The 26853-nt window shown below is 37.8% G+C and overlaps 1 pseudogene and 1 gene segment (V, D, J or C); both read left to right on the top strand.

Moving 5' to 3' along the window:
- Window positions 1-26853, top strand: part of LOC143661202 (immunoglobulin kappa variable 3-11 pseudogene) — a 150520-nt pseudogene that overhangs the window by 95237 nt on the left and 28430 nt on the right. The gene's annotated exons all lie outside the window — the stretch shown is intronic.
- LOC143661337 (immunoglobulin kappa variable 4-1-like) lies at window positions 19538-20298 on the top strand. The segment is given in 2 exon segments: window positions 19538-19607; window positions 19791-20298. Coding segments are annotated over 2 exon segments (462 nt in total).

Below are 26853 nucleotides of genomic sequence, written 5' to 3'. Positions count from 1 at the left end.
AGTATTAAACTTTCCTATTCTAATTCTTTCTCAATCTCCTACTTGTCCACTCTTCTCTGTCATTTTCTTCCACACCAAATGCTTTTAAAGATATAATTCTCACCTCTTCAGGTTAAAAATCCCCACAATGACTCTGTCCTGCCTCTCACCCACTCTCCCTCCTGGACCCTCTTTCTAGCCAGGACTTCCTGCTCATCATTTTCTGACCATAGTTATTTGCAGTCAGACTCAGTTTCTTTGCTCAATTCTACCTTTTCATCTAAAAACAAAAGAAAGCAAAACCAAAGTGATGGAAATAATTTCTCTCATTTATCCTCCTTCTAAAGACCTTTCTCTAATTCTGTAAACCTAAGTATCCACAAGTGCTGTTTTAGAGATGTTGTGTACCCCAATAAAGGCCATGTTCTTTTACTTCATTCTTGTGGGGTTAGGTCTATTGTGCATTGGGCTTTTTGGTTGGGATATTTCAGTTGAGATGAGACACATCCCATTCAAAGTGAGTCTTATTCCTTCATTGGAGTTCTTTATGAGAGGTTAAAAAGTAGGTGTGCTGGATTTGAGTCTGTCATGCACCTCAGAAAATCCATGTCTTTAATTCTCTTTCAATATTGTTGGATGGGGCCTTTTGGATTGTTCATGAAGAGATGTGTCTCCTACCATTCAAAGTGGTGTTCTTACTGGAGCCCTTTAACAGGGAACTATATTGGAAAACCCTTTAGAACCAATGCAGCCAGAGACCTTTGGAGATGAAGAAAGAAAATGCACCTATGAAAGCTTTATGAAATACTAAGCCTGGAGAGAAAGCTAGCAGATGTGGCCATGTGTGACTTTCCAGTTGAGAAAGAAACTCTGGAGATCATTGACCTTCTCAAACCAAGGAACCTTTCCCTGGATGCCTAAGATTGAATGCTGCCATAAGCTTGCTTTAATTTGGACATTTTCACAGCCTTAGAACATGTAAACTTGCACCTTAATGATCAATTTCCCTTTGTAAAGTTGTTCTGTTTCTGGTTTATCATATTCCAGTGGTGTGAAATCTAGACAGCAGAGAAAGAAGGAGAAGAGAGGGAGAAATACCCAGAGTACATTTTGGAGACAGGCATTGAAACTAAGATCAATAGAGAAGGATAAACAGACACCCTCATGTGTGGCCTCATGTGACAGAGGAAATTTGGATGACAGCAACCTTTCCTCAGAGTGGATTTGTTCCTCCTGATTCATTAATTTGGCCATTTTTCATGGCCTTGGAACTGTAAATTTATAACAAAATCATCCCTGAAATGAAACTCAACCCATTTCTGGTATATGGCACTCCGCTGACTTTAGAAAACCAAAATACCATAAATGAGTACACATTGATTCCTAAAGTATGCAATTTATTTTGTCCTGTCTGACCCTTGCTTGCTCTGGGAACTTAGTTATTTTACTACTCATGGATGTTTTTCACATATGCATAATGGCTGAAATAATTGCATCTATTTTGTAGGAATGTCATGAGGCACAATAAGCCAATACATGTAAATTGTTTTGAGCAATTCCTTGCACCTGGACCACACATGGGCCCTGTCATCACATCCATGCTGCACAAGTTCCTCTTTCTTCTCACTCTATTATATCTTCAATTTTTATCAAAATATAACTATATCGTCCAACCTCAGAGTCCTCTTGTTTCTGCCTAAAATTTGTATTTTTATATCTGGCTCAAATAGTGGACATAATGGTGTTTTTCCACTCACTATACCTCACAGTGAATTCAGCCATGGATTTTTAATTTCTGTATTGAATAGCCATGCTTCAATCGTTAGTCAGGTTGCCAATACTTTAACATACAGATAATTATGTTAATGACTAATACCTACGATATGTTTCAAATACCTGCTTTAATATTCATTTAAATCAGGTGAAATAATATTTATTTTATTGTTGGGCCTGATGTTGCTGGGATCTGCTTACGTGCTGTAGAGTTGGTTTCTAAATGCCTGTTCACTAACTGCTGAGATAGGCTATAAAAACAAAATCTTTAGTTTTTGCTGAAATGCAGATACACAAATCCCAACTCTGGGAATTTGCAACTGTTTCTATTGTACTAAAACAGTCATATTTTCAATGTTTCCAATCTGATTCTAATATGAAGCTCATCTGGGAAACAATGACCATCCTTGCAGAAGATGTGTCCTTGAGTCATTTACATTTTATGGATGAATTTTTTGCTATATAGGATAACTTTTGTCTTTGTGCCATTCTGAAAAACTGAGGTCTATATACTTTTTCTGAGATAACTTTCAGTTGGGCATGTTTCCGTTTTTTTAAAATTTTATCTTGAAGTTTCACTAATCACAGCATTTGAAGAAATCATGGGGGGTTTAAAAACATTTTATTTATTAATACTTTACTCTTTGTCTCTGAGACAATTTGTTTGTGAATCCAAGTGTGGTGAAGAGATCACTCTCTAAAATGCAGCTCAATCTGAGGAGACCTGCAATAATATTTCTTTTTTCTCTGATCATTTCCCTTTTCATCTTGGGACAGCCAAATCCTCCTGTTTGATGCATCTGTCCCTGCAGCCTCTTGGCACACCATCCAATTGCACGTTGTTCTGTGCTGGGTAGTGTTAGGTGCACGAAGTGGCCAATTGCCACTCAGAGGCTGGGCTGCAGTTTTTAATGCTGGAAATTATCAGTTACTTATTTGAAAAATATTCTTTGGAGAAAATGCTCAGGAGTCCTGCAGTACAACTGTGCAAGTAATAGAGAACAGTTTGTTATCTCATTATAGTAGTTTCTTTTTTTCCATTCGGTGTATGGTATATGTTGTAACTAGATGATTGTTTGGTAACAGTTTTTTTCATTTCATGGCATCCTTTTGGAGAGCAAAAATTTACACAAACAAAACTGAATGCTAAGCAAAAAATGACTGACTGAATTTTTCTTTCTCAATAAGAACAAGATGATAAATGTGTTACATACATAAAACACTCATTATTTGCCATCTGTCTTGGGACTGGACACATGAAAACTAGAAGATATTCATCTGTGCAAGGATGTTTGCATGCATTTCTCAAGGAAAGGTTTGCTTTACGAACACTGGCCCAACAGCAATTTGCCATTTTTATCTGTTGAATAGTTAAGTATTATTCTGAAGCATGATTTTTCCTTTGATAAAATGAGGGTTCTTCTAAATTTATTTTCTGTATCTTTTATTCCATGTTTTCTTGGGAAAAATAAGAAATGTGAAGTGACCCATCTTTTGCTTGGTTTCCTTAGCAAATAAATAATTTTGCAAAGAGTACAATAATGTCTATAATATATGAATAAGCTTATATATTTCAAAAGAATATATTTTAACTTCATAATGATTTGAAATGTCTTCATCAAATGTTTAGTATGGAAAAATAGCTTCTCAACTGGATAGTGTTCATTGGGAAGGAAAAGAAGAAATTGAGCAAGAACTCCTGCAATGACTTAATCTTCAAATTCCATAATTGCATTCTGGAATATTTGGGTTGACAATTCAATTAGATCCTCCTTTATTTTGTTGAATGAAACATTGGGCACCACAACACTGTTGCCTGTCTCTGGCGTCATTTAAGTTCTAATGTCCATCCTGATGGCAGTGTGAATGTCCCTGCATTTGATGCTGCAGAGTTTCTGGTTCCCAAGGAAATGTCTATGGTGAGGTGAGTGCTGGAATTTTATTATTACTAAAGCACAAATCCAGAAAAATTACCTAACTTGAAGGTAGGAAAGGAGTGTCAGCAGCACAACTAGTCAATTCTTGTCCTCATCTATTTTAGGAAAGAGTTTTGCACGAGACACAAAATTATAGGAATTGAATTGCTTAAAGCTCTTTATGCACATGAAGCTCTGATAAAATCTTGGTGTCACCCAGGGGCACACTTATCCAGATTTGAGAGGGCTGCTGTAGTGATGTTTGCTTGGACAAAAGGGTCTAACAAGACAAATCAGGTATCAAAGAAACATATTTTGCAAACAGTGTCATGATTCACCTGCAAGGGGAGATGCTGAATGTCTATTATAAGAGCTATAACGTCACTCCAGAAGGGGGAAGAATGATCTCACATTGTCATTCATGACAGACTCCCTTGGTCCCATCCAATGTTCATTCAAATATACAAAGGAATCCTTCCATGTGTTTTAAAATTAAGTTTTAATTTTGGAATAAATTTTGTATTTTTTTCTGAAAAGATGCAAAAATAATACAATGTTCCTATACAAACTCAGCCACTTACCCCTAAAGGTAACATGTTATGTGATCATGCCACATTTATCAAACTAAGAGATTTTCATGGCAGAGTCATGCTAAACAAAATTCAGGCTTTAATCATACTAATCATTTCTTTTCTCATGTCCTTTTCCTTTTCTAGGATCTAATCCAGAGCACCACATTCAACTTGGTTTTCATGAATTAGTTACAGAAATATTATGTGATCTTTACAAAAGAATGTCATGGTCACTGCTAATGCAGTGCTCCAATTTTACATGAATAGCATAACATTTTATTCTATCCATGAGTATTTTATGAGCTTGTCCACCATTCTCATTATTTCAATGTTACTGATGAGCATATGCCTCTATGTTAACAATTATCAAATGCATCACATTCATTCATTTATACAGTAGAGGTAGATGGTCACCTTCATGGGGTCCTGGAGCTGAGTGAGGAAAGGAGATCCCAGAGCCCATGAATGGGTATCTGAGAACCCTGATGCATGGTAAAGGTGGCTATATGTGAATGGACCCTTACACCTCACTCAGTCTGATGACACGTCTGCAACAGAGAACTTTGTATTGAGTGTCCCAAGTAAGAGCATGTGGCAGTGTGAGTTGCCGAGTAAATGTATAAGGGGGTGTCAGGAAGAATTTTATCTCTAATTAAGAGATTGTTCCCATGTTAACAGAGGATGTACCCAGTAATAAACCTAAGTTTAGAATTATATATTCTAAAATAAATTGAAGAATAATAATTTGTGTTTTTTTTTGTGAGATGAAGACAAAAATGCAAACAGTTATATGATGCCCCAGGTGGAAGGAAACATTCATATTGGAACATCTGAAATTTCTGGCAAATTAATCAGTATGTTTCAGATCTGCTTGGGATGTCCCCAGCTGACTCCCATCTCTAAAAGAGAGCCCTGCTGAGGACTGTTTTCTTCTTAGAGGATATGGCCATGAGGACAATCAGGGACAGACCATGACCATCTTAAAAGTTAATTCTGCTTTAATTTTTATAGCATAGTATTCAATCCAGATTGTGTGATGTGGAAACCCATTAGGCAAATCTTTGTGGGTGAAATGGACAGATAACACATGGCGTCAGGAGATAGAAGCGCCATCAGAATCTTGACCAGGGACTAAATGGGATGATTATTTCTTCTCTCTGAATTTATAATTCTTCTTATAGCATGAGGTACATTAATAAACAATTTCTGTCATATAATAAGCAACTAGCATATATTACACACATATATATCACAGTGTTACAGGTCAGGAGGCTGCCTGGATACACTGTGAAAGGTTCTCTGCTCAGGGTCTCACAGACCCAAAGTCAAGGAGTCAGTAAAGCTATAATATTTTCAGACCTGAGAGCATTGAGGCAGCAAAATCCTTCCTGAACACTGAGGAGGAAAGTCCACACTCTGCCTCTGGGGCAAACTCATCCTTTCCATGTACATGGGAGGATCCACTCTACTTTCCTGAGACACGTGGAGATACAGGCAGAATTACCCTAGTGATAAGCAAGGACACTCAGGAATAACCAGGACCTGGAGAGAACCAAGGGAAACAAAGAGACAAAATTCCAGAATTGGCTCCAGGGGAGCTAAGTAAGAGTCTACAGATGTTTGGAGAGAAAGCTACTGACTTTCCTCTGAGAAAGTATTCTCTTTTTGGTTCTTTAATTTGGAAATTTTCATGGTATTAAGATTTTAACTTCTAACATAATAAATCCCCATTATTAAAGCCAATCCATTTCTGGTATATTGCATTCTAACAGCATTAGCAGGTTGAAACCCAAGCTGACATGGTTTGATGGAATCAGTTCCTTAGGTGGTAGGACTGACATCCATTTTCCTCTTACTGAGGACATAGCAATGGATCTACCTACTTAAAAATGAAATGAGAAAAGAGAATAACAGAAGAATATATATCAACTGTAATGCAATTAAAATGTGAAACATGCAAATATGAATACCAAGGAACAAGAAAAAATTGACAGAAGAAATATTTGATGAAATAATGGCTGAAAATGTTCCAACATCAGTGAAAAATATGAGACTGCAAATCTAGAGGGCTCAGAGAACACCAGGAAAGATAAATTCCCCTCAAATACAGCCTTGTGTATTATATTCAAACTGCAGAGGATAAAAAACAAAAAGAAAAATTTGAAAGAGACAAGAGGAATGAAATATTCTACCTTTGGAGAAACAAGGGTAATTATTACATTGGATGTCTACTCATAAACCATGCAAGCAAGAACAGATGAGTGAGATATTTAATGTAAGAGAAAAACATGCATAAAATCTAGGATTCTGCATCCAGAATTACCTTTAAAATTGAAGGATAAATAAAGAGTGTCTCAGACAAACAAAATGTGAGGCATTTGTAATTTTTTCTTGTGAGAAATGTTAAACATACTTGCTCAGAGAGAAAGGAAATGATTTAGGTTGGAAATTCAGATTTATCTAGAGAAAGGAAAAGCATTTGAGAAGGAATAAATGTAGATAAAATAGAATTTTTTCTGTTTCTTTTTTAACTGATATAGTAAATAACAATTTGTTCTTAATAATATCAATACTATTTTGGATAATTAAAGGTTAAGTAACATGACAGCATGTTATACTGTAAAATAATAAAACAGTACATGACAGCACTGCTATAAGAGATGGGGGAAGAATTGGAACAACTCTTATGTCACTTTCAGTACATGTGAATTGTGACAGTGTAGGTTGAAAATGCATATAGATAAATAGTAAATATATATTGTAAAGTCTAGGACAACCATTAAAATAATTTTAAAAAGAATTTAATGCTATGCATATAGATAAGAGAACATCAAATTATATATGACACCAAAAGAAAAGCAGAGAAAGCAAGAAAATCATGGAGAAATAAAACAAAATAAAATAAAAACAAAAAATAAAAGAAACAGAAACAATGAATACACAACATAAATTCTCTTTCAATTTTTCTTTGATGCAAAATTATTTCAGAACATGCAGTTCAACCTCTACATATTAGTGATATTTCCAGATCTATAGTTGTACTTGATTTCCTGATTCACTTCATTATGATCAGAGAAAGCACATTCTACAATTTCAATCTTTTCAAATATTTTAAGCCCTGTTTGTACCCCAGCATGTGGTCTATCCTGGACAATTTTCCATGAGCACTTAGAAGAATGTTTATAGTGGTGTTTTTGGACTTAATATTCTATATATGTCTGTTAGACCTAGTTTATTTATCATATCATTTAGATTTTCTTTGTCCTTGTTGATCCTCTGTTTAGATGTGCTATTGCAGAGAGTGGTGTGTTGAAGTCTCCTGCTATGATTGTGGAGAAACCAATCTCTCAAGTTCAGTTTTCCCAGGGTTTATCTCAAGAATTTGGGCCACCTTGATTAGATATATACAGATTTATGATTTCTATTTCTTCCTGGTGAATTGTCCCTTTTATTAATACATAGTTTCCTTCTTTATACCTTATAGAACTTTTGCATTTAACGTTATTTTTTTCTGGTATTAGGAGCTAGCTTTCCAAGCTTTTATTTCATTACTGCTTGTGTGGAATATCATTTTCTGTCCTTACAGTTTTAACTTATTTGTATCCCTTTGTCTAAAGGAGTCACTTTTAAAAAGTCAGTAGTTGGACCTTGTATTTTATCCATTATGTAAATATGTTTCTTTTTCTTGAGGCGTTTAATCCATTAACAGTCAACCTAAAAACAGTACATCACCCTTAGTTCAATGCTTATCCTTTGGAGTGTTTTTGTCAGATCTATTACTTATCTCCCTATTTATCCATTTTTAAGATAAAAAGGTGTGCATGTTTGAATATGTTATGTACCCCAGAAAAGCTACCCTCTTCTAATCCATTATTGTTGGCAGGATGTTTTGATTAGGTTGTTTTCATGGGCATAGGATCCACCCATTTCATGGTTGTGGTTAATGAAATTTTCTGGAATCCTTTAAGAGAGGATAAAAGGCTGAAACTTTTTGGAGAGAGCTCAGATGCAGAAATGTTCATGGAGGCACAAGCAAGGACACATAGAAAGTCAGAGAGAGAAGAGCCAGCAGACATCACTGTGTGCCTTCCCATGTCACAGAGAAATACAGATGCCATCAGTATTTCCTCAGAGTCAGGGTATGTTGTCTTTTCTGGATGCCTTCATTTGAACTTTTTTTGAGTTTAGAAGTGGAATCATTGTTTAAAGTTTAGAACTGCAATCATTTCTCTGAGACCCAGTTCAAAATTTTCCACATTTTTCTCCACTTCTTCTTTTGCGTGTTTAAGTTGCTATGTCCTCTACTTCAGTGATCCTTTCTTTGGCCCCTTCACATTGCCAGTTGTCCTTTCAGAATATTTTAAAATTCATCCATAGTATCTTTCATTTCCATAACATACTATTTTTATGTATTTTTTGAATTCTTCTTTATGCTCTCCTTGTGCTTGTTGATATACTTTATCTTCTTAACATTACTGAAATTAATTAGGGGTTTTGCATGAACATAATTGATTAGAGGTTCTAAATACTTTATTTCCTTTAACATTTTAATTTGATCATTTGTGTGGCCATATCTTCTTGTTTGTTTATGTCCCTCATAATTTTTCAGGGTTTCTGGACACCTGATTATCTTGCTAAGTTTATCCTGAAAATCATTTTCCCTCCCTGGTCTAAGATTCTGTTTTTGATTGGGTTCAAGTTGACCATTTCATTTTGTTTTATTTCACAGCCTAACCACCACCATGGTCCCATGCAGGGAGTGCAGACTCCTTCCAAAAAGACATAGAGAAAGAGACGGGAAAGCAGCTGCTCAGACTGCACTTTCCCAGCCTTCCTTGAGGAAGTCACATGGCTAGCATCTTTTGTTCTCTTGCTCCTGGTCTCCATTGATTTCAGCCTCTCTTCCTTTATGGGCTGCTCACTTTGTTTCTCCAGGGCTGGTTTTCATCCTTTGGCTTCCCATGTCTCCCCTAGGGTCTAGCTTGTTTAAAACCTCATAGTGACATCTCTCAGGCTCTAAACATCTCCAGACACCCATGTATCTTACTCCCAGTGTTGGAATCAGCGTCACCTCAGGGCTCTGTTGGCTCTGAGGCTTCTGTTAATTCTGACTCTCTCCAAAACATTTCCTCTTTTCAAGGATTCTGGGAAAGTAATTGAGACCCATCTGAAATGGGTGGAGTCACAATTCTTTCTAATCAACTGTCACTCCAACAATTAAGTGTCTCACAATTCATGGAGATAATCTAATCAAAAGATTCCAACCTACAATGATGAATCAAGATTAATAGCAACAGCTGCTCCCACAAGATTGGATCAGAATTCAAAAATGCTCTTCTGGAGTTCATAATACTTTCAAACAGGCAAATAGCAGAAGCCAGAACAGGCCCCTAACTGCTGATCAACTCTACATCCACTGGACATTTGGCATCCCTGACAAGTCCTTGGTAGTTGATCACAACAGACTTCCCTCTCAGCCTCAGCAAGCTCTGGGCTGAAAATGGGCAGAATTCTTCTGTCTGAAGTGTTATGACTTTCCTCTTGCAATTCACTATTGTAAAACAACATCTTCCTCTGTGCTGCTTGTCAGTTAGCCTCTTATGAAGTAAACTTTTCCTTTTCATACAACCATGGACTTACTTACCTCTTCTATCTGTTTTGGACATTGCCTCCAGATTTCTTTTCAAGAAGGTTTTCAGGGCCCAGAGGACATTTAAGGGGTCTGGTCTCTTTAATCCCTTTTTGTGATGCTCACTGTGGGATAATGCAGTAAAGATCTCTGTTTTAGGTTCCTATAGCTCTTGTAAGCTTTCCCAAAAACATTGAAAGTGACTCATTAAGAGTTCTGCAAATCATTACAGCAAAGTGGATTTCACTCAGCTAAAATCCTGCTGTGGCAGTGTCCCCTTGTAGAAGCCTCAGGGGAGAATCTGCTTCAGTCCTTTCCAGCTTTGATAGACCTCCCAATTCCCTGGCTGGTGCTCTGCTTCTTTGGTCTTCATAGTATTCAACACGTCCTCTCCCTGACCCTGCTTCTGTGGTCACATGTTTCTCTGACCACAGGACTGAGAGATTCTTTCTTTTTTTTTTCATGGTCAGGCACCAAGAATGGAACCTGGGTCTCCAGCATGGCAGGTAAGAATTCTGCCACTGAGCCACTGTCACACCACCTGGTTCTTTTCTTTAGGGGCTCATATGTTTCCAAAAGGCATCCAGATAATTGAGGGTAATTTCTGGCCTCATTGTCTATGCACTTCATGATATTTCCAAAGTTCTTTTTGTCCTATATGGTAACAGATTGCAGACTCAGAATTAGTTTGGGAATGTCCTTGGGGGTTATTAATGTGACACACAATCCCTTCTGTTTCCTCACATTGTAAGGGCCATTGTCAGTAAGTTCTGTAGAGATGGACACACATGACTGAGGCAAGCAAAGTCCATGCAACCATGACTTGCTTGAGACTCAGTGAGATGTATACACTGATGAATCAATATTAAACTTTCTTATTTTAATTCTTTCTCAATCTCCTTCTCTTCCACTGTTCCCTGACATTTTGTCCCACATCAGAGGTTTTCAAGTTATAATCCTGGCCATTTCAGGTTTGAATTTCCACCACTGACTCTGGACTGTCTCCTGTCTTCCCTCCCTACTGGACCCTCTTTCCCCCTAGGCTTTTCTGCTCATCATTTTCTTCATAATTCTTTGTTGTCCTACCTCAGTTTCTTTGCTCGGTCCTGGCATTTTTCTAAAACAAAAAGTAAGTAAAATAAAAAAACATAAAGTCATCTCTCTCATATGTACATCTCCTAATGATCTTTTACTAATTCTCTAAACTTAAGTATCCATGGTACTGTTTTAGAGCTTTTATGTACCCCCCAAAATGTCATGTTCTTTTAATCCATTCTTGTGGGGATATACCTATTGTGGGTTGGACATTTTGGTTAAGATATTTCATTTGAGATGTGACCCACTTCATTCAAGATGAGTCTTAGTCCTTCATTGGAGTCATTTATGAAAAGGTAAAACACAGGTGTGCCAGTTTGAGTCTGTCATGGATCCCAGAAAGCCATGTCCTTTAATACTCATTCAATATTTTTGGATGAGAGTTTTTTTTTTATTCCTGTGGTGATGTGCCCCCACCTATCCAAGGTGGGTTGCTTACAGGAGCCCTTTTAGAGGGAACCACTTTGCAAAAAGCTTTAGAGCCCACATAGCCAGAGATCTTTGGAGATGAAGAGGGAAACACCTCCAGGGGAGCTTCATGAAACAACATTTCCATGCTGCACAAGTGCCTAATTTTTCTCAGTCTATTATATCTTCAATTTTTATCAAAATATAACTATGTCCTACAACCTCAAAGTGCTCCTGTTTCTGCCTAATATTTTTGTTGCCATACTGTCTTGAACACAAAGCACCACGGTACTTTTCCACTTACCCCATCTCACAGTGAATTCAGCCATTGATTTTTAATTTCTACATCTAAAAGTCAGTTTGTCAATACTTTTTATTTGGATAATTGTGATAATTATTAATACCTATGATATGTTTTCAAATACCTCCTTTAATCCTCATATAGACCTGGTGAAATAAATTTTATTATTATCCCTGATGTTGCTGGGAACTGCTTATGTGTTGTAGAGCTGCTTTCTAAATACCTGGTCATTGACTGGTGAGACAGGCTACAAATACAAAATCTTTAGATTTTGCTAAAATGCAGTTTCACAAACCCCAATTCTTAGAATTTGGAACTATTCATATGGTAGCTAAAGAGTCATATTTTCAAAGGCTCCCACCTGATTTTAATATGCAGCTCATCTGGCAAACAGTGACATCCTTACAGATGGTGTGTCCTTGTCACATTTACACATTGTGGATGGATTCATTCCTACCAAGGTTAACTTTTTCCTTTGTGTCATTTTGAAAAGTGCTGTTTATATCAGTTTATTGAGAATGCTGTCCAGCTGAGCATCTGCTCATATTGTAAAAAGTTTTCTTAAAGTGTCACTAATCACTGCATTTAAAGAAACCATGTCAGATTTAAAGATATTTTATTCATTAATGTTTTCCTTCTCAGCCTCTGATACAATTAGTTTATGGATCCCAGTGTGGTGGGGAAATCAGTGTCTCTAAACCGCAGCTCAGTCTGAGAGAGACCTGCGAGAAATTTCTTCCACCCCTGGCCCTTTCCCTTTCCATCGTGTTAAAGCTGGATCCTCCTGGTTGGTGCATCTGTCTCTACAGCCTCTTGACACCCTGCCCAGTTGTGCTTTGCTCTGTGCTGTGCACTCCTCAGTGCACGAAGTGGCCAAGTGAACTCAGTGGCTGCAGTGTTAGTGTTGGAAGCTGTCAGTTATTTATTTAAAAGATATTTTTGGAGAAGATGCTCAGAAGTCCTTCTGCACAACTGTTCAAGTAATAGAGGATATTTGTTATCTTATTACAGTGGTTTCATTTCTTCCATTTAGTGTAGGTGTACATTGTGACAAAATTATTCTTTGGTAACAATTTGTATTTAAATGTCATGGCACCCTTTTGGGTTAGGAGATAGGGACAAACCAACTCAAGGTTGTTATTAATCTTCTTTTCCACAGTCTTTTAAGAGAGTATAAAAGCCAGAAACATTTTGGAGAGAGCTCAGATGCAGAAATGTTCAAGGATGCACAAGCAAGGACACACAGAAAGTCAGAGAGAGAAGAGCCAGCAGACATTACATTGTGTCTCCCATGTCAGAGAAATACAGATGCCATAGGGCTTTCTTCAGAGTCAGGGTATGGTGTCTTTGTCAGGATGCCTTCATTTGGACATTTTTGAGTTTAGAACTATAATTTTCTAACTTACAAATCCCCGTGGTAAGAGCCAATCATTTTCTGGTATATGGCATTCTGGAAGCTTTAGCAAACTGAAAGAATTAGGCTTCTTTGATTTGCATATTTTTGTCTTTAACATGGATGGGATATTTGCATGCTTTGTTTAGGCAATCATTTCCCTGAGACCCAGCTCAAATTTTTCCATATCTTTCTCCAGTTGTGTTTTAGCATGTTTAAGTTATTATGTCTTCTATTTCACTGATCCTTTCTTCTGCCCCTTCAAATTGGCAATTGTGCTTCTAGAATATTTTTTAATTCATTTATAGTAACTGTCATTTTCATACTCTACTATTTTTATGTATTTTTAAAATCCTTTATGTTCTCGTATGGCTACTCAATATCCTTTGTTTTAACTGTTACTGAAATTATTTAGCAGTTTTGCATGAATATAATTGATTCAATATTGTAAATTCTTTATTTCCTTTAACTCTTTAATTTGATCATTTGTGTGACCATATCTTCTTGTTTGTTAATGTGTCTTGTAATTTTTCATAGTTTCTGCACATCTGATTATCCTGATAAGTTTATCTTGACAAGTATTTTCCCTGTCTTGTCTAAGGTTTAGTTTTTGATTGGGTTCTGTTGAAGGTTCATTTTTGCTGTATTTCACAGCCTATTCAGAACCATGTTCCCATGCAGGGAGCACAGCCCCCTTCCAAAAGTCCCTAGAGAAAGGGACAGGAAAGCAGTCTCTCAGACTGCACTTCCCCAGCCTTCTAAGCAGATGGTGCTCTTTGGTCACCTATAACCCACAGCTTTGCATAGGTATGTTATGTTTTCTGCTTTCTGACCCCCTTTTTTTAGTGTATAATTGTCCCACAGTCCTGGGGGTGCTTGTTCAGAAGGGATGAAGGCTGTGGGTCCCTGCCATCTGATTTTATTTAGAGGCCAATATGTGTGTCAGGACTGTTCCCTCCCTCCATATTCTCCCAGAGGGAGGGGTCTCCATGTTTCTCCCAGACCACTGCAGCTCACCAGTCTAGAATCAGGCACACCCTGGGATTTTCGCTATAAGGAAATACAGTTTGTCTACACTTTTGCTATAAGGAAATGCAGTTTGTCTCCACTTTTGAGATAAGCTAGTCCAGAATCAAGGCATCAGCAAGGCGCTGCTTTCTCCATAAAGGATGTGGTATCCTGGGGCTGACTGCCAACAACCGTTCACCCTTGGTTCCTACCTCACAGGGCAATGCACACAGCTACATCTATCTCTTCTGGGTTCTGTTGTCTTCCAACATCTTGCTGCTCTCTGGCTTTTCCTCTACATCTGAATTTCAATCTGTTTATACAAAACTCCAGTTAATCCCTATTAAAACCCAATTTGATTCAGTTGTCCATGCCTTAACTAAAAGTCACAACTTTAAAGAGCCTGTTAACATGGGTTCACAAGCAAGTCATGATTCAAACACTGAACAAAGGAAAAGACTTGGCTCTGTATTTTTTGGAGGGAGGTTCTCTATTAAGTGTGCAATGTTCTCATTCACAGTTTCCTTTCTTACAAAGATTTTCACATTTTCTACGTTTACTTAAAAAATTTGGAAATTTGAAAATCTTAACTTTAGTGGACTTATTTGCTATTGTGACTCTGTAGTTACTCACGTTTTCATGTTTAGGATCTCTTATTTTTGAAGATATTTAGAAACCTCTGACATTTTGCTAATACTGGCAGTTCAAAAATTACTTATGGTAATACCTGAGTGTTTTGATTGGAGGGCTCTCCTCAAGAGAAGTTTTAAATTTATTTCTGCTAAATGCTTATGGATGCTACCAAATAGACTTCAAACCACATTGAAGGTTCAAAAATTCCAGACCCACCTACCTGGGTTGTGCATCCAGGGGAGGTGTTGGCCTTCATTCACCCCCTCTAATTCCTAGCATCTGACACAGAGAAAGGTTTGTTCCAGATCTCATTTGCTACTCCCCTGAGGATGGAGCCCCAAGGGAAATCAGGTTAAAGGAGGACTGGTCTACCTGAGAACTTTCCAACCTGATGGGCTTTAAAGCCCACTTCTGACCCTGTGACCTTTGCCAGGCTCAAAAATGCAAGTTCAAGGTTTTGCAACATATTCCTGAACAAATCACTCTCAATCATGAGCAAGTTGGGTGCATCCATGTCTGTAGTTGGCTGAGGGGAGTGTCTTCTGCAATGAGTGATGCTTACTTTAATAATAGAAAACTTCTAAAGAGAATTCAGAGGAGAGAAACTCCCTTTTCACTTCAAACAGCCATCCTTTCCTGGAGAATTCTCTGAGGACCTTCAATGGAGCTGCCAGCTGACACCCTGCCTGCAGATTTTGGACTCTAACATCTATATAGTTGGGATATACTTTTATAAATCTCATATTTAGAGGTATCTTCTGTTGATTCTGTTTCTCTAGAGAACCATGACTAATACATAAGCATGGCCATGTTTCCCCTTAAACTTGTAGGTGAGATTATTTTGCATGGCTCTGTTTCCATTTCTACCATTGGCTTCCCAGGAATCTATGATATTTTCTGACTTCCATGTCACATGGTGACTTTCTTCTGTCTGTCCATCTGAGTTAAATTTCCTCTTCTTAGGAGGCTACCAATCATATTAGGTAAAGGCTCACCATAGTCCTTTTTTGGCCTTACCTTATCCAACATCTTCAGGAATCTTATTTCCACACCTGATCACATTCAGGGGATTTGGCTTTAGGACTTGGACATATGTTTTTGTATCATACAATTAAGTCCAGAACACTGGGTTAGTGGAAAATGCTGGAAATTGGAAATTAGTTTGTGGTCAATATTTGAGGGTTATAGAGACAGAGCAGTGCTGCCATAGAAGAAATAGGGAATACTGAGAAGACTCTTGCTAAGGTGGTTTTCTCATCTTGTGCATGGTACAAATCAGTGACTCTTTATTTGTAGTTTGTAATAGTTTCCTCTTTCCCAAGAAATCATTTTTGGCAGCAGTAACATAAACAAAATTGAAAGGGCATCCTTCACAAACTACTAACTTCTGATTTTTTTTCTCAACCAGTAGGAAATAATAAACGTGTGACATCAAAAGAGTTGGCTGATATTGACTGTGTGCTATGATATTGACCTCATGAAAGCAATAACGCATGAATCTGTTAAACAACATAAGCATCCAATTCAGATATAAGTATTGATTTTAAGAGCACTAGTCCCCAAAGCAATTTACCGTGTGTAGCTGCTGAAGGTGAATTTATGTGCCACTATGAATTGTGAGCTTTCATCTAGATAAATAAAGGTTCTTGTAAAATAAATCTCTGTTTTCCTGAGTGGAAAAACAAAATGATAACTTTCATGGCTTGTTTCATTAGTAGAAGAATAATTTTGAAGATAATTAAATAATGCCATTTTGATATCAGTAACCTCATGTTTCAAATAGAAAATCAATTTATTTCTATGATTATTATTTTTTCTCATGCAATTTTTGACACCTTAAAATGGTTTGGAGATTCATTCTGTTGGTGGTGAAATATCTTATATTACAGTTGACTATTGTTAACTAAGTTAAAGTCCTCAATCTTTTTGTGAAGTTGACAAAAATGTGGTAAAGCAAAACTACTGGGGCAAAAATAATTTTATCCCTATGACCATGTGGCCATGGACACATTTAGGAAATTGTTGTGGGAGAAAGAGCACAGAAATCATATCATCTCACATAAGGAGCCAAATGTTAAGCATCTCATCTTCACCATAAATGCAGTGCAAAGAACATTTCTTGTATCTAGATTTAGGGCCCATCTTTTAATGTGCAGTCCATTTTTATCTGTATCTGCTTTCTACTGTTTCATAATGAATTATTGGGCAGAAACATATTAGCTCAGAGTTCTGTATATCTAAGTCCCTACATAGGTGGTCAGTTTTTCCCTTGGGTTTTTACAAGGCAAAAATTAAGTGTCTGTTGGGCTATGTTCTTTCCAGAATTTGGTGCCCACTTCCAATCCCACATAGTTGTCATGGCATAATCTGTTCATTGCAGTTGTAAATTTTAGGTCCCTCTTTCTTTGCTAGCTCAGCTCTAAGAAGCTGCCCTTAGTCCTTGTCATTGCCCCCTCCATTCCAGATTCAGCTTCAGAGAATCTTCCACTCCTTGAATGCCTCTCATATTTTGAATCTTTCAGGCATCACACTCTCTGACCTCTCCACTCAGAACAAGCACTTATTGATAAACTCAGGCTCTCTCTGCTAATCTCACTAAGTAAATGAATTTCTTTTATCTGAACAACCCCTCCAAACAGAATATAAATTAGTGTTGCAATGAAGAGTTGAGAGAGGTATGTATATATCAGCAGCACAGAAATTTTAATACCATTGTAGAATTCTATGTAGTATATTATCCTACTCTATTATTTACCAAATAACAATTGACCCAAATTATACATTTGGTCTTAGGTTGTGTTTGGAGATTTTCACTGTCAAAAAGCATCATGCAGCAGTAAGAAAAAATGACATGCTGAAGCACATGAAAATATTCATGACCTTTGAGTACATAATGCTGAATGAAATTAGCTAACACAATAAAATAGATACTGTATGACTCCAAATTTATGACCAGCAAATAGGTATAATACAGAACAGGCTTATAATACAGAACACAGGGGACTGAGAGGTATGTAGAAGCTAGAGATGGGTGAACCATTAGGTAATGGGGTTGATCTCCAATGTAAGGGAATAGGTAGGAGCAAAGGTGATTCTCTAGTGGGTCTATCAGTAATATTACCATATTGAAGATGAACAAGATTGAAACAGGTGGTATAGACCTACATGTCACTGATTCACACTAGAAATATGAATTAGCTCTTGCAAGAATTACTTCAAAGATTTGATTCTTGTATACGTGTGATTAAATCTGGGGTAGAGTGGGAAACCTGTTATTGCATGCTGTGAAGTTCAAAAGGAAACCATCAGCACTAGCACAGCAACAGCAGAGGTAAATAATGGGGTGAGGAAGAAGAGTTAAGAGGAGGTTTAGATTTCTTATTTGGCAAGGGCATGTTTATTAGTTTTCTTTCTCATGGGAACAATGAAATTACCTAGAGAGAATGTTGGTTGACTGTGGACTTTGGGCTCTACATGAGGTCTGATGAATGTAGGTGGCTGAAGGATGCAGTGACTGAGAATTAGATTGACAAATGATGGTGTATACTTCTGAGTGATGGCTGTGCTGCTACAATAAGGAACAAAGTCATGAGGCATTCAATGGTATAAATGAACACGTGGGACATTTCGTGAGGCAAAATAAGCTAGAAACAAAAGAACAACAATGGTATGGTCACCTTAAGAAAATGCTTATAAGAAAAACAGGGGCCTAGACTGTAAGCTTTTGGAGCATCTGCATTATGTCTGGAGTGCTGATATTATTTCTGGATTTTGAGATTATATGTATATATATATATACATATATATAATCTGATATTTAGAGATAAGAGTGAAGCCAATCATGTTGGGGTTAAAATAATTCAGAACATAGGAGTAAGGAAGACAGGGTCTATATTTTAGAACCACACATACTCTTTGAGAAACAGGATAGGAGGGGCTGCAGAAATGTCCTTTGTTTATGGTCTGTATCTCCCAGAAAAATGAAAGTTTAGAGGTCAGAAGTTCTGTTTCATTATTCATAATCAAACTTCCTAGGTCTAGAAATGTTCATATTGTTATTGTATAATTCTGTTAATTTTTTTTTTTGGTATGAGTAAATAAAGAACCTGTTCTGAGTCTTTGGGAACTGAAGCTATTTTACCTATTACCACTAGGTGGGGTGGTTGCCCCTTAGGCTGTGAATCTCTTATGATTTGAGAAACTCATAGACCTAATGGGCAGTACCAAGGGTAACTTGTAAGTATCTGGTGACTCATTTTCAGAGACATTATTTGGGTTGAGAGCAGTATCAGAGATCTGGGTGTGGGCATATTGAGGGGATTTTGAGCTGTCAAAGAGGAACTTTGAATACATATTTAAAATTCAATATAAGCTGAGATAAATGCAGAATTTGTGCACTACATCTTCATTCTACAACATGATATGAATATATTCAACATAGTTCATGGCACCATATTTAAAAAGTTCAATTAAGTTCAGATACTTTACACTGACTGACACATTACTCTATTACAAAATTAATTTAAGTAATACAAGGTGATTGTAAGTAGTCTGAAGCATAAAGTAGATAATAAAATATTCTAAATTTCATAATTTCACTCAAGTTTGTTGAAAATTATAGTGTTCAGTTGATTTCTGGGATGTTTGCAGGGTTACACTCACATTTCCTGTGGTAATGTTATTTTTGTGACACTTTTTTTCCATTATCTGTCTTTACAGCTTTCTGCACAGTGCATTTCCATTTATACCCTGTGCTGATTTGCATAGACTCCTGGGGACATGGCTGCTGCTCAGACCCTATTAATGGGGATTCCCTGGAGATGGGCCTGAGTGCACCAGACGGTGAGCAAGATGCTGTCACAGTCCCAACTCCTCATCCTCCTGGGGCTCTGGGTCTCAGGTGAGAGCTTCAGAAGAGCAATGTCTTTATAAAGCTGGAGACATGGTTTTCACATGCAGAGTGTGCAGACTATTCCATCTCAAACAGATCTGATTACATATGATAAATGAGGAAACCGGCCTTTGGATATATAGCTTACATACTTGTAATTTATTGTATGAGCTTGTACTTTTCTGCCTGCAGGTGCCAGTGGGGACATCGTGATGACCCAGTCTCCAGGCTCTGTGGCTGTGACTCCAGGGGAGACTGTCACCATGAGCTGCAAGGCCAGCCAGAGTCTTTCACACAGTATCTTATCGGTGTACTACTTAGCCTGGTACCAGCAGAAACCAGGACAAGCTCCCAAACTGCTCATCTATAGTGCATCCAACCGGGCATCTGGGATCCCTGAGCGATTCAGTGGCAGTGGGTCTGGGACAGATTTCTCTCTCACCATCAGTGGAGCCCAGGCTGAAGATGTGGCCACTTATTACTGTCAGCAAGATTACAGCTATCCTCCCACAGTGCTTCAGCCTCGAACACAAACCTCTCCCAGCTGTGAGGCACTGAGTCCTGCAGCAGCAGCTGCTCCCCCTCCCTTTGCCTCTTCATATTGAAACTTTCTGTCTAGTAGTTAGCCTTCCTGTCCTACTTTTTCTGTCAATGGACTCTGTCTTTCCTTCAAACCTTCCTTGTCCTTGTTACTGAAGCAGTTATTCTCTACCTCCTTTCTAATTGCCCTTTTCCTTCACTCTTTCTCTTTCCTTTACTCATTCCTTGAAAGGCAATTCTGTAGTTCTAACAAATTGATTTTAAAATCTTTCCTTGGAGGTACTGTGGCTGCCTGGAGCCTGTAAGGGAAGAGAGACAGGAGGAAGGAGAAAAGGAGCTGCCAGATTAGAAGTCTCTCAAGGGGGAAATATAAGGGAGAATTCCCGGTACATTGGTATTTAGAATAGTTAGGATCTGAATGTGCCACATTTTTGTCTATTCCCTGCAGTTCAAGTTGTCCTTCTCTGCTCTCCCTGGTGTGAAGGTTGTGAGGAGGAGGGAGTCAGTGCGAAAGGGGCATGAAGGAGTGAGGCTGGCATTTTGGTCAAGAGATGGGAAACAGTCTTTGTCAACAATGAGACATTGTTTTCATATGTGACAGCACTAGGTGTCTACCTAGTTTCTTTTCCCTGGGTATTTATTTCATGCTAACACATTTACGCTTTCATTAAAGCTAGAATGTTTTACATCATGGCATTAAATAATCGATTATTCTATTTTAATGTTATATTTCTGAGTGAATTTGTTATAGTTAGGGCTTTTCTTCATTGATTTATTTTTTCATTTTTAATTTATTAAATAAATTCTACTTGAGAGTCTATTATATATCAAATATACTTCTGGGTATTTGCTTTATAATAATGGCAATAAGCTATTAAACATAAGTCTGTCTCTCAAGGTTTAAGTTTGAAGGGGTAGGTGATATTGATGAAAGAAAATCAGGAATTGCAAAATTTGATGTAAAATATGCATGTTTGAGGTCAATAAGGAAGGACCTTCTATGTCTGTGTGTGTTTGTGTGTTTAGCTTAGTGCAGTGGAAATGTGTTTCTGTATGTGCATGTGTGCATCTGTGTGTTTTTGTATCCTTTAAGGCAGGGTCACATTGCATTCTTTTTCCACATGAGTATCCCTTTATTGCAGCATCACTTGATTTTTTTAGCTTATTTGTTTGTACTGGAAAGTGCATGGACTAGGTATCAAATCTGGGCCTGTCACACAGTAAGCAAGAATTCAACCATTGAGTTACAATTGCACCCCAGGTTACATAGGGCTTTTTTATTATTTAGTTTTAGTTTTTAATTTCATATTTTTATTTACAAAAACAAACAATATACTTAGAACCACCAAGAATGGATATTTTAGTTAGTTTAACCATAGGTAAATTTAAATAAAGTGGCCCACTTAAAGGAGGATTTTAAGCAGCCAGATGGCATGACCAAATTTTCCTTTCAAAAAGATCACTCTGGTTTTAGTGACATGAACTTATTTTTTTAAAAAGAATGTCAAGAATATATGTTAGAAAACCAGTTAGGAAGTTATTTCAGGAATCCAGGAGAGAGATGTTGGTGGGTTGTTCTGAAGTCATTACAATGGAGTGAGGAAGAAGTGGATGTGCTGGGGAATATGTGGTTGTAAGATTGACAGGAGGTGGATGTGAGTGCTGAGGTAAAGAGTGTTGCCGAGCATGACTCCACTGATTCTGGTTGAGACAACAGGATGTGTGCTGCTCCTTCCCTTGGGTGGTATTGGATGGGGTTGGCTTGTGTGGAGGTGTAAAGATCATGAGATAGGTTCCACAGATACTGAAGTAGAAGTGCCATAGAGACACACAGGAATGTTGAATTTAGAACTCAGAAGAGAAGTTTGAACTGACAATATAAATAAATTAGAACAATATATAACTGTTCTATAAACCAACATGTTTATTGATAGAAATAAACCTCTCCTAGATTCAGTTTGTTTTTATTTTTTAATTTATAGAACAAGTGTTAGCTGACCAAATATTCTGTCAAACCAGTGCCATTTGAGGATATTATTTTTCATATGTGTCAATAAATGTGTGAAATCCTATGTATTCTAAATATATATTAAATATTTAAAGTTTAATTTTAAAATATCTCAAGGAAAATTCCAAAACACACATGCATCTACACACTTTTGATTAACAACAACCTAGTTGCACCAAGATCTCACCATGACCGGACACATTCCTGCCCCACATCCTAATGAAATCCACTCCCCCCTTACCAACTACAACCCTTCCTTCATGATTTTTCTGAATCTCATAATAACCACTTCCTTCACATTTTGAAATTCCACATACACATCACAAAACTGTATAGTTTGGCTCGATATGGAATTTTATACAAATGGAATCATCCTACGCACATTATTTTGTTGCTAGCATTTTTCATTCAATATTTATAGAACTTTTATTCTGTTGTATGCATCTACAATTTATTCACTTCCATTGCTGAATAGAAGTTCACTGTGTGAATCCACCAAAATTTATCAAATCAACTCTTTTTTTAAACTATTTTCTTCACACACCATACATTCCATGGCCTTGAGTGTCCTTTTGATGAGACCACTGTGGGCTCCAGGTCTGTTGTCTGCATCTGTGTCTCCACTCCCCCTGCACAACTGCACTCTGCCCCTACCTGTGGTTCTCCTGAGTGCCACCCATGCCTGGAGGATTCCTTCCTGTTGCCAGAGACTGCAGGCCAGCTCTGGCCTGTGCAATTCAGAGACCTTCCCTGCCATTTAGAGGATTGAAAGGACACCTTCTCCAAGAAGGTTTAAAAGCCAGTCTTGGGGAGGGTCCCCCACTTCCCTGTGTTTCTCTCAGGGATATATCCTCTGCTCAGATGCCATGGGATGTTCTCTCACATCTCAAAGTTGCTTCTGTCACAGTTTAACAATACTTTATATTAAACTTCCCTTTACCAAAAGTTGATTCTCATCCAGGATTTATCAGGCTTTGTTTGGGACCCAGTGCTTCAAGTATTTTGAATGTGGTAGTGAGTTTATTTTACCTTTGGAACATTCTGTCTGGTAGGAGCTTACTTGTGCTTTTCAGAAGTGGAACATAGACATGAAATTACTATTTGTAAAATGTATGGATATCTTTAAATCATGTTTTATTATGGATCTCGAGCTCAATAGTCTGAAAGTCAGAGAAAACATTTTGAGAGTGCGCAGTGTTTTGAAATGTTTTCATGTTTGTTTGCTGTCTCTGTCCAAGATATTTTTTTATTTTTATTTTTTAGCACAGACAGACACTGGGAATCAAACCCAGGTCCCTCGTATTGTAGGTGAGAACTCTGCCTGCTGAGCCACTGTGGCCCGCAATGTGATCATTTTTTATGTGGTTCCATGTGTGCCATGGAATGAATGCGTAAATCTGTTCAGGTTTTCACAACTTTTCTGCTGTTTTTCAGGTTTTCTTATTTTTATTAAATTTTACTGGTTGTTTGTCAAAGCTGAAATTGGGGATCAGTTAAACCACTTTTACCGTTGTGTGTTTATGTTTTTCCTCTCTACAATTGTTCACCTTTTGCTCTCTGCCTATTAAAGTTTGGTTATTAGATGCATAAAATTTAGTGTAGCTACATTTTAATGGCGAATTGAAACATTTATCACCATGAAGTGAAGTGTTTTCCCCAGTAATGATTTTTGTTTTAAATCATATGCATTTTTGATATTATTATAACCATCTTACTTTTTTAGTTAATGCTGTAATTTTATGAACATAGAGTTTATGTAAATAATTTATATTTGTATATACAATTGTGTGTATATTATTTATATAAATAAAAAATAAATTATAATTATATCATAATTATATGTAAATAAATAAATCTATACATATAATTTTCCATTCTTTTACTTTCAATCTTTCTTTAGCTTTACAATTCCTTAATGTGTCCCCTTTTAATGACTAAGATCATGGTTATGTGTGACTCAAAATGTGATGAACTTTACATTTTAGTTGAAGAAGAAATGTTGCCTTCTTTTTTAGGGCATTATATATAATGGCGTTTAATTCTTTTAATGGTTACTCAATAAATTCAATCACACATTACAATATTAGTGACCAAAATCAATTAAAATCTTTGCAGTGGTTTGAAACCGATATGAACCACAGAAAAGTGACTCTTTAATCCTGATTAAATATGGCTTGGTGGGGTCTTTAGACTAAGTTGTGTCCATGGAGATGTGACCCAGCCACTGTGAGTGGGGCCTTGTGAACAGGTGGTTTCCTTGAGGAGGTGTCTCCACCCATTACAGGCAGGGCTTCTTACTGGAGTCCTTAAAGAGAGAACCATTTTTGAAAAAGCTTCAGAGCTGATACAGGTGACAGAGTTGTCAGAGTCAACAGGAGACCAGATATTTCTAGATGCAGAAAGAAAATGCCTCCAGGGAGGCTGTTTGAAATGAGGTGCTAAAGGATCAGCAGATTCCAGCCACACCTGATAGAAGTGTGCGGGACCCATTAGCTATCCTTGAGTCAAGATATCTTTTTCTGGATGCCTTTGTTTGCACATTTTTATACTTTTAGAATGTAAATTTACAAATTAATGAATTGCCTTTTTAAGAGCCATTCCATTTCTGGTATATTACATTCTGGCAGTATTTAACAACTGAATACAATCTTCAACTGTCCTTATGGCTAAAGCAATATCCTTAGATTAGATAGTCAGAATTTTACTGAAATTCTGTTTATTTCCCAAATTTTGACAGTTATTTTAAGCACATTACTTTTCCTTTACCTTTCACTAAATATCAGTGTTACTGTTTATGTAATTAATGTGCATTTTTATTACCCATATTTATCACTTTCCGCTTATCTTTGTACCTGAACATGCCACAGTGGAGATATTCTATCAGCATAAAGATCCTTTGGAAATTCCCTGGGAAGTTGCTGATCGTAATTATGCTTTCATTGGTAGTCAAGAAATCTCCTGAGATCACCTTTATTCTTGAGGGATAGTTTTACATTTAGAATTCTAGACATGTAGATATTTTCTTCCAACTCTGAAGATATATTGTCTTTTGAATTCATTGGCGTTACTGAAAAAGACAGCTCTCTTAGTATGTTTTGAATGGTATGTGAAAGTTCTTTGGGTGAAAAGACCCAAATGCAGGTTGCCAGCCAGCTACTGTTTCATATTTCTTCTGAACTAATCCCTTGAGAAGCATTTGAATTTCTAGTCTGGTAATATTTCTGCTTACAGATTTAATTTCTTCCTATCCATGTTTTGTTTAACCTTGTAGGTCATTAGGAAAACCGTTTCTGGTCCCTCTGTCCTGTCTCCAATTCTTCTGTCTCCCCAGGGTGTCCTGCTGAAGCTCAGAGGGGGAAGGGCCAAACAGGTGTCACCCTCTGAGTGGCTGACCTGCTGTGCAAGGCTCCCAGACCCCATGCACTTGAGAGCAGCCCTCTACCATTCTGACAAGATGTGGTGCTCAACCAAGCCCAGCCCCGCAACCTGGGTGTCTCACCTTTCTACAGTATGGTGGAAGCTCTTTATGGGTCTTCAGCAGAGCCCAAACAAGGTGCTCAGGTCACTAGCATTTTCCCATGAGATCCTTAACCACTGAGCATCAAGGATTGGAGCCTTTAAACCCATGGAGTAGGGGAGGCAAGTGACCACAGTGCAGACAGCAGCAACGTAAGGGTCTCAGATCTTAGTGGACATTTGTCCAAGTGGGGCCTTATTATCCCAGCAGGAATATTTCCCTCTGTAAGGGCTCTGGCCCTGGAAAATTCCCCTCACCTAGGGGTGATGTGAAACCCTTGGAGAAATTCTGGAAGACACAGCTCAGACAGGACAGTCAACATAGCCCCCATTCTCATTGCTATCTTTGGGCACCAGGCTGATGTGTCAGCACAGCCAAAGGAAGGGCCAGGAGGACTTGCTCTGAGTGGTCTGAGGACAATGGATCTGGGACCTGCTCCTACTTTGCATCCTCTATATCTTTTCAGAACTAAGTCCAATTAATTTACACTGAATTTGCAATGGTCTCACCCAGTCCTTTGCTCCATTTCTGGGAGCTCCCTCTGGCCGTACAGAGGCAGATAGCCAAATTTTCAGTGTCCAGGGAACTGTATCATGTTTCTCTGCAGAATATTGGCCCTTTAATGGGTCCACGGCTTGGGGATGGTACCTAAGTAACCCCAGAATACACCGAGGGCAGCAGTGCAAGGCAGCACCAATGCACACCATCCAGTAATGAGGCCTCCCAAATGGTGCTGGCCACTGGGACAGCTGATAATTAAGCCAAGAGCATCTGAATGCATTCCCACCTGGGTTTGTTAATCAGCATCAAATCACCCTGCTTCCCAGGCCAGTTGTTTTGAATGATATGTGGAAGTTCTTTGGGTGATAATGAAGAAGCACAATTAGGTAGCCAGACTTGAGTGCAGAAAAGGACAGCTATATTGACTTAAAGAACATGGAGGAGGAAAGGGGAGAATAAAGTTGGTTGAGGATTCCAAGCTTACCTAAACTTGGCCCCTATGGAGGTGAGGGTAACTGTCATGGAAGGGACATGGATTCTTACTTTTATTTTGCCACTTTTTTTTTGCCTCAGAGAGGAAAGTAAGGCTTTAACCACAGGTACTGGAGATTACAAGTTTCAGACTATACAGAACAATGGATGTGGCCAAGGCCACCTCTTTTGAGAAACTGAATGCAGATTCTGATCAT

Source organism: Tamandua tetradactyla, chromosome 17, assembly GCF_023851605.1.
Source record: "Tamandua tetradactyla isolate mTamTet1 chromosome 17, mTamTet1.pri, whole genome shotgun sequence".
Taxonomy (NCBI): domain Eukaryota; kingdom Metazoa; phylum Chordata; class Mammalia; order Pilosa; family Myrmecophagidae; genus Tamandua; species Tamandua tetradactyla.
This window is presented reverse-complemented; position numbering and strand designations above follow the sequence as displayed.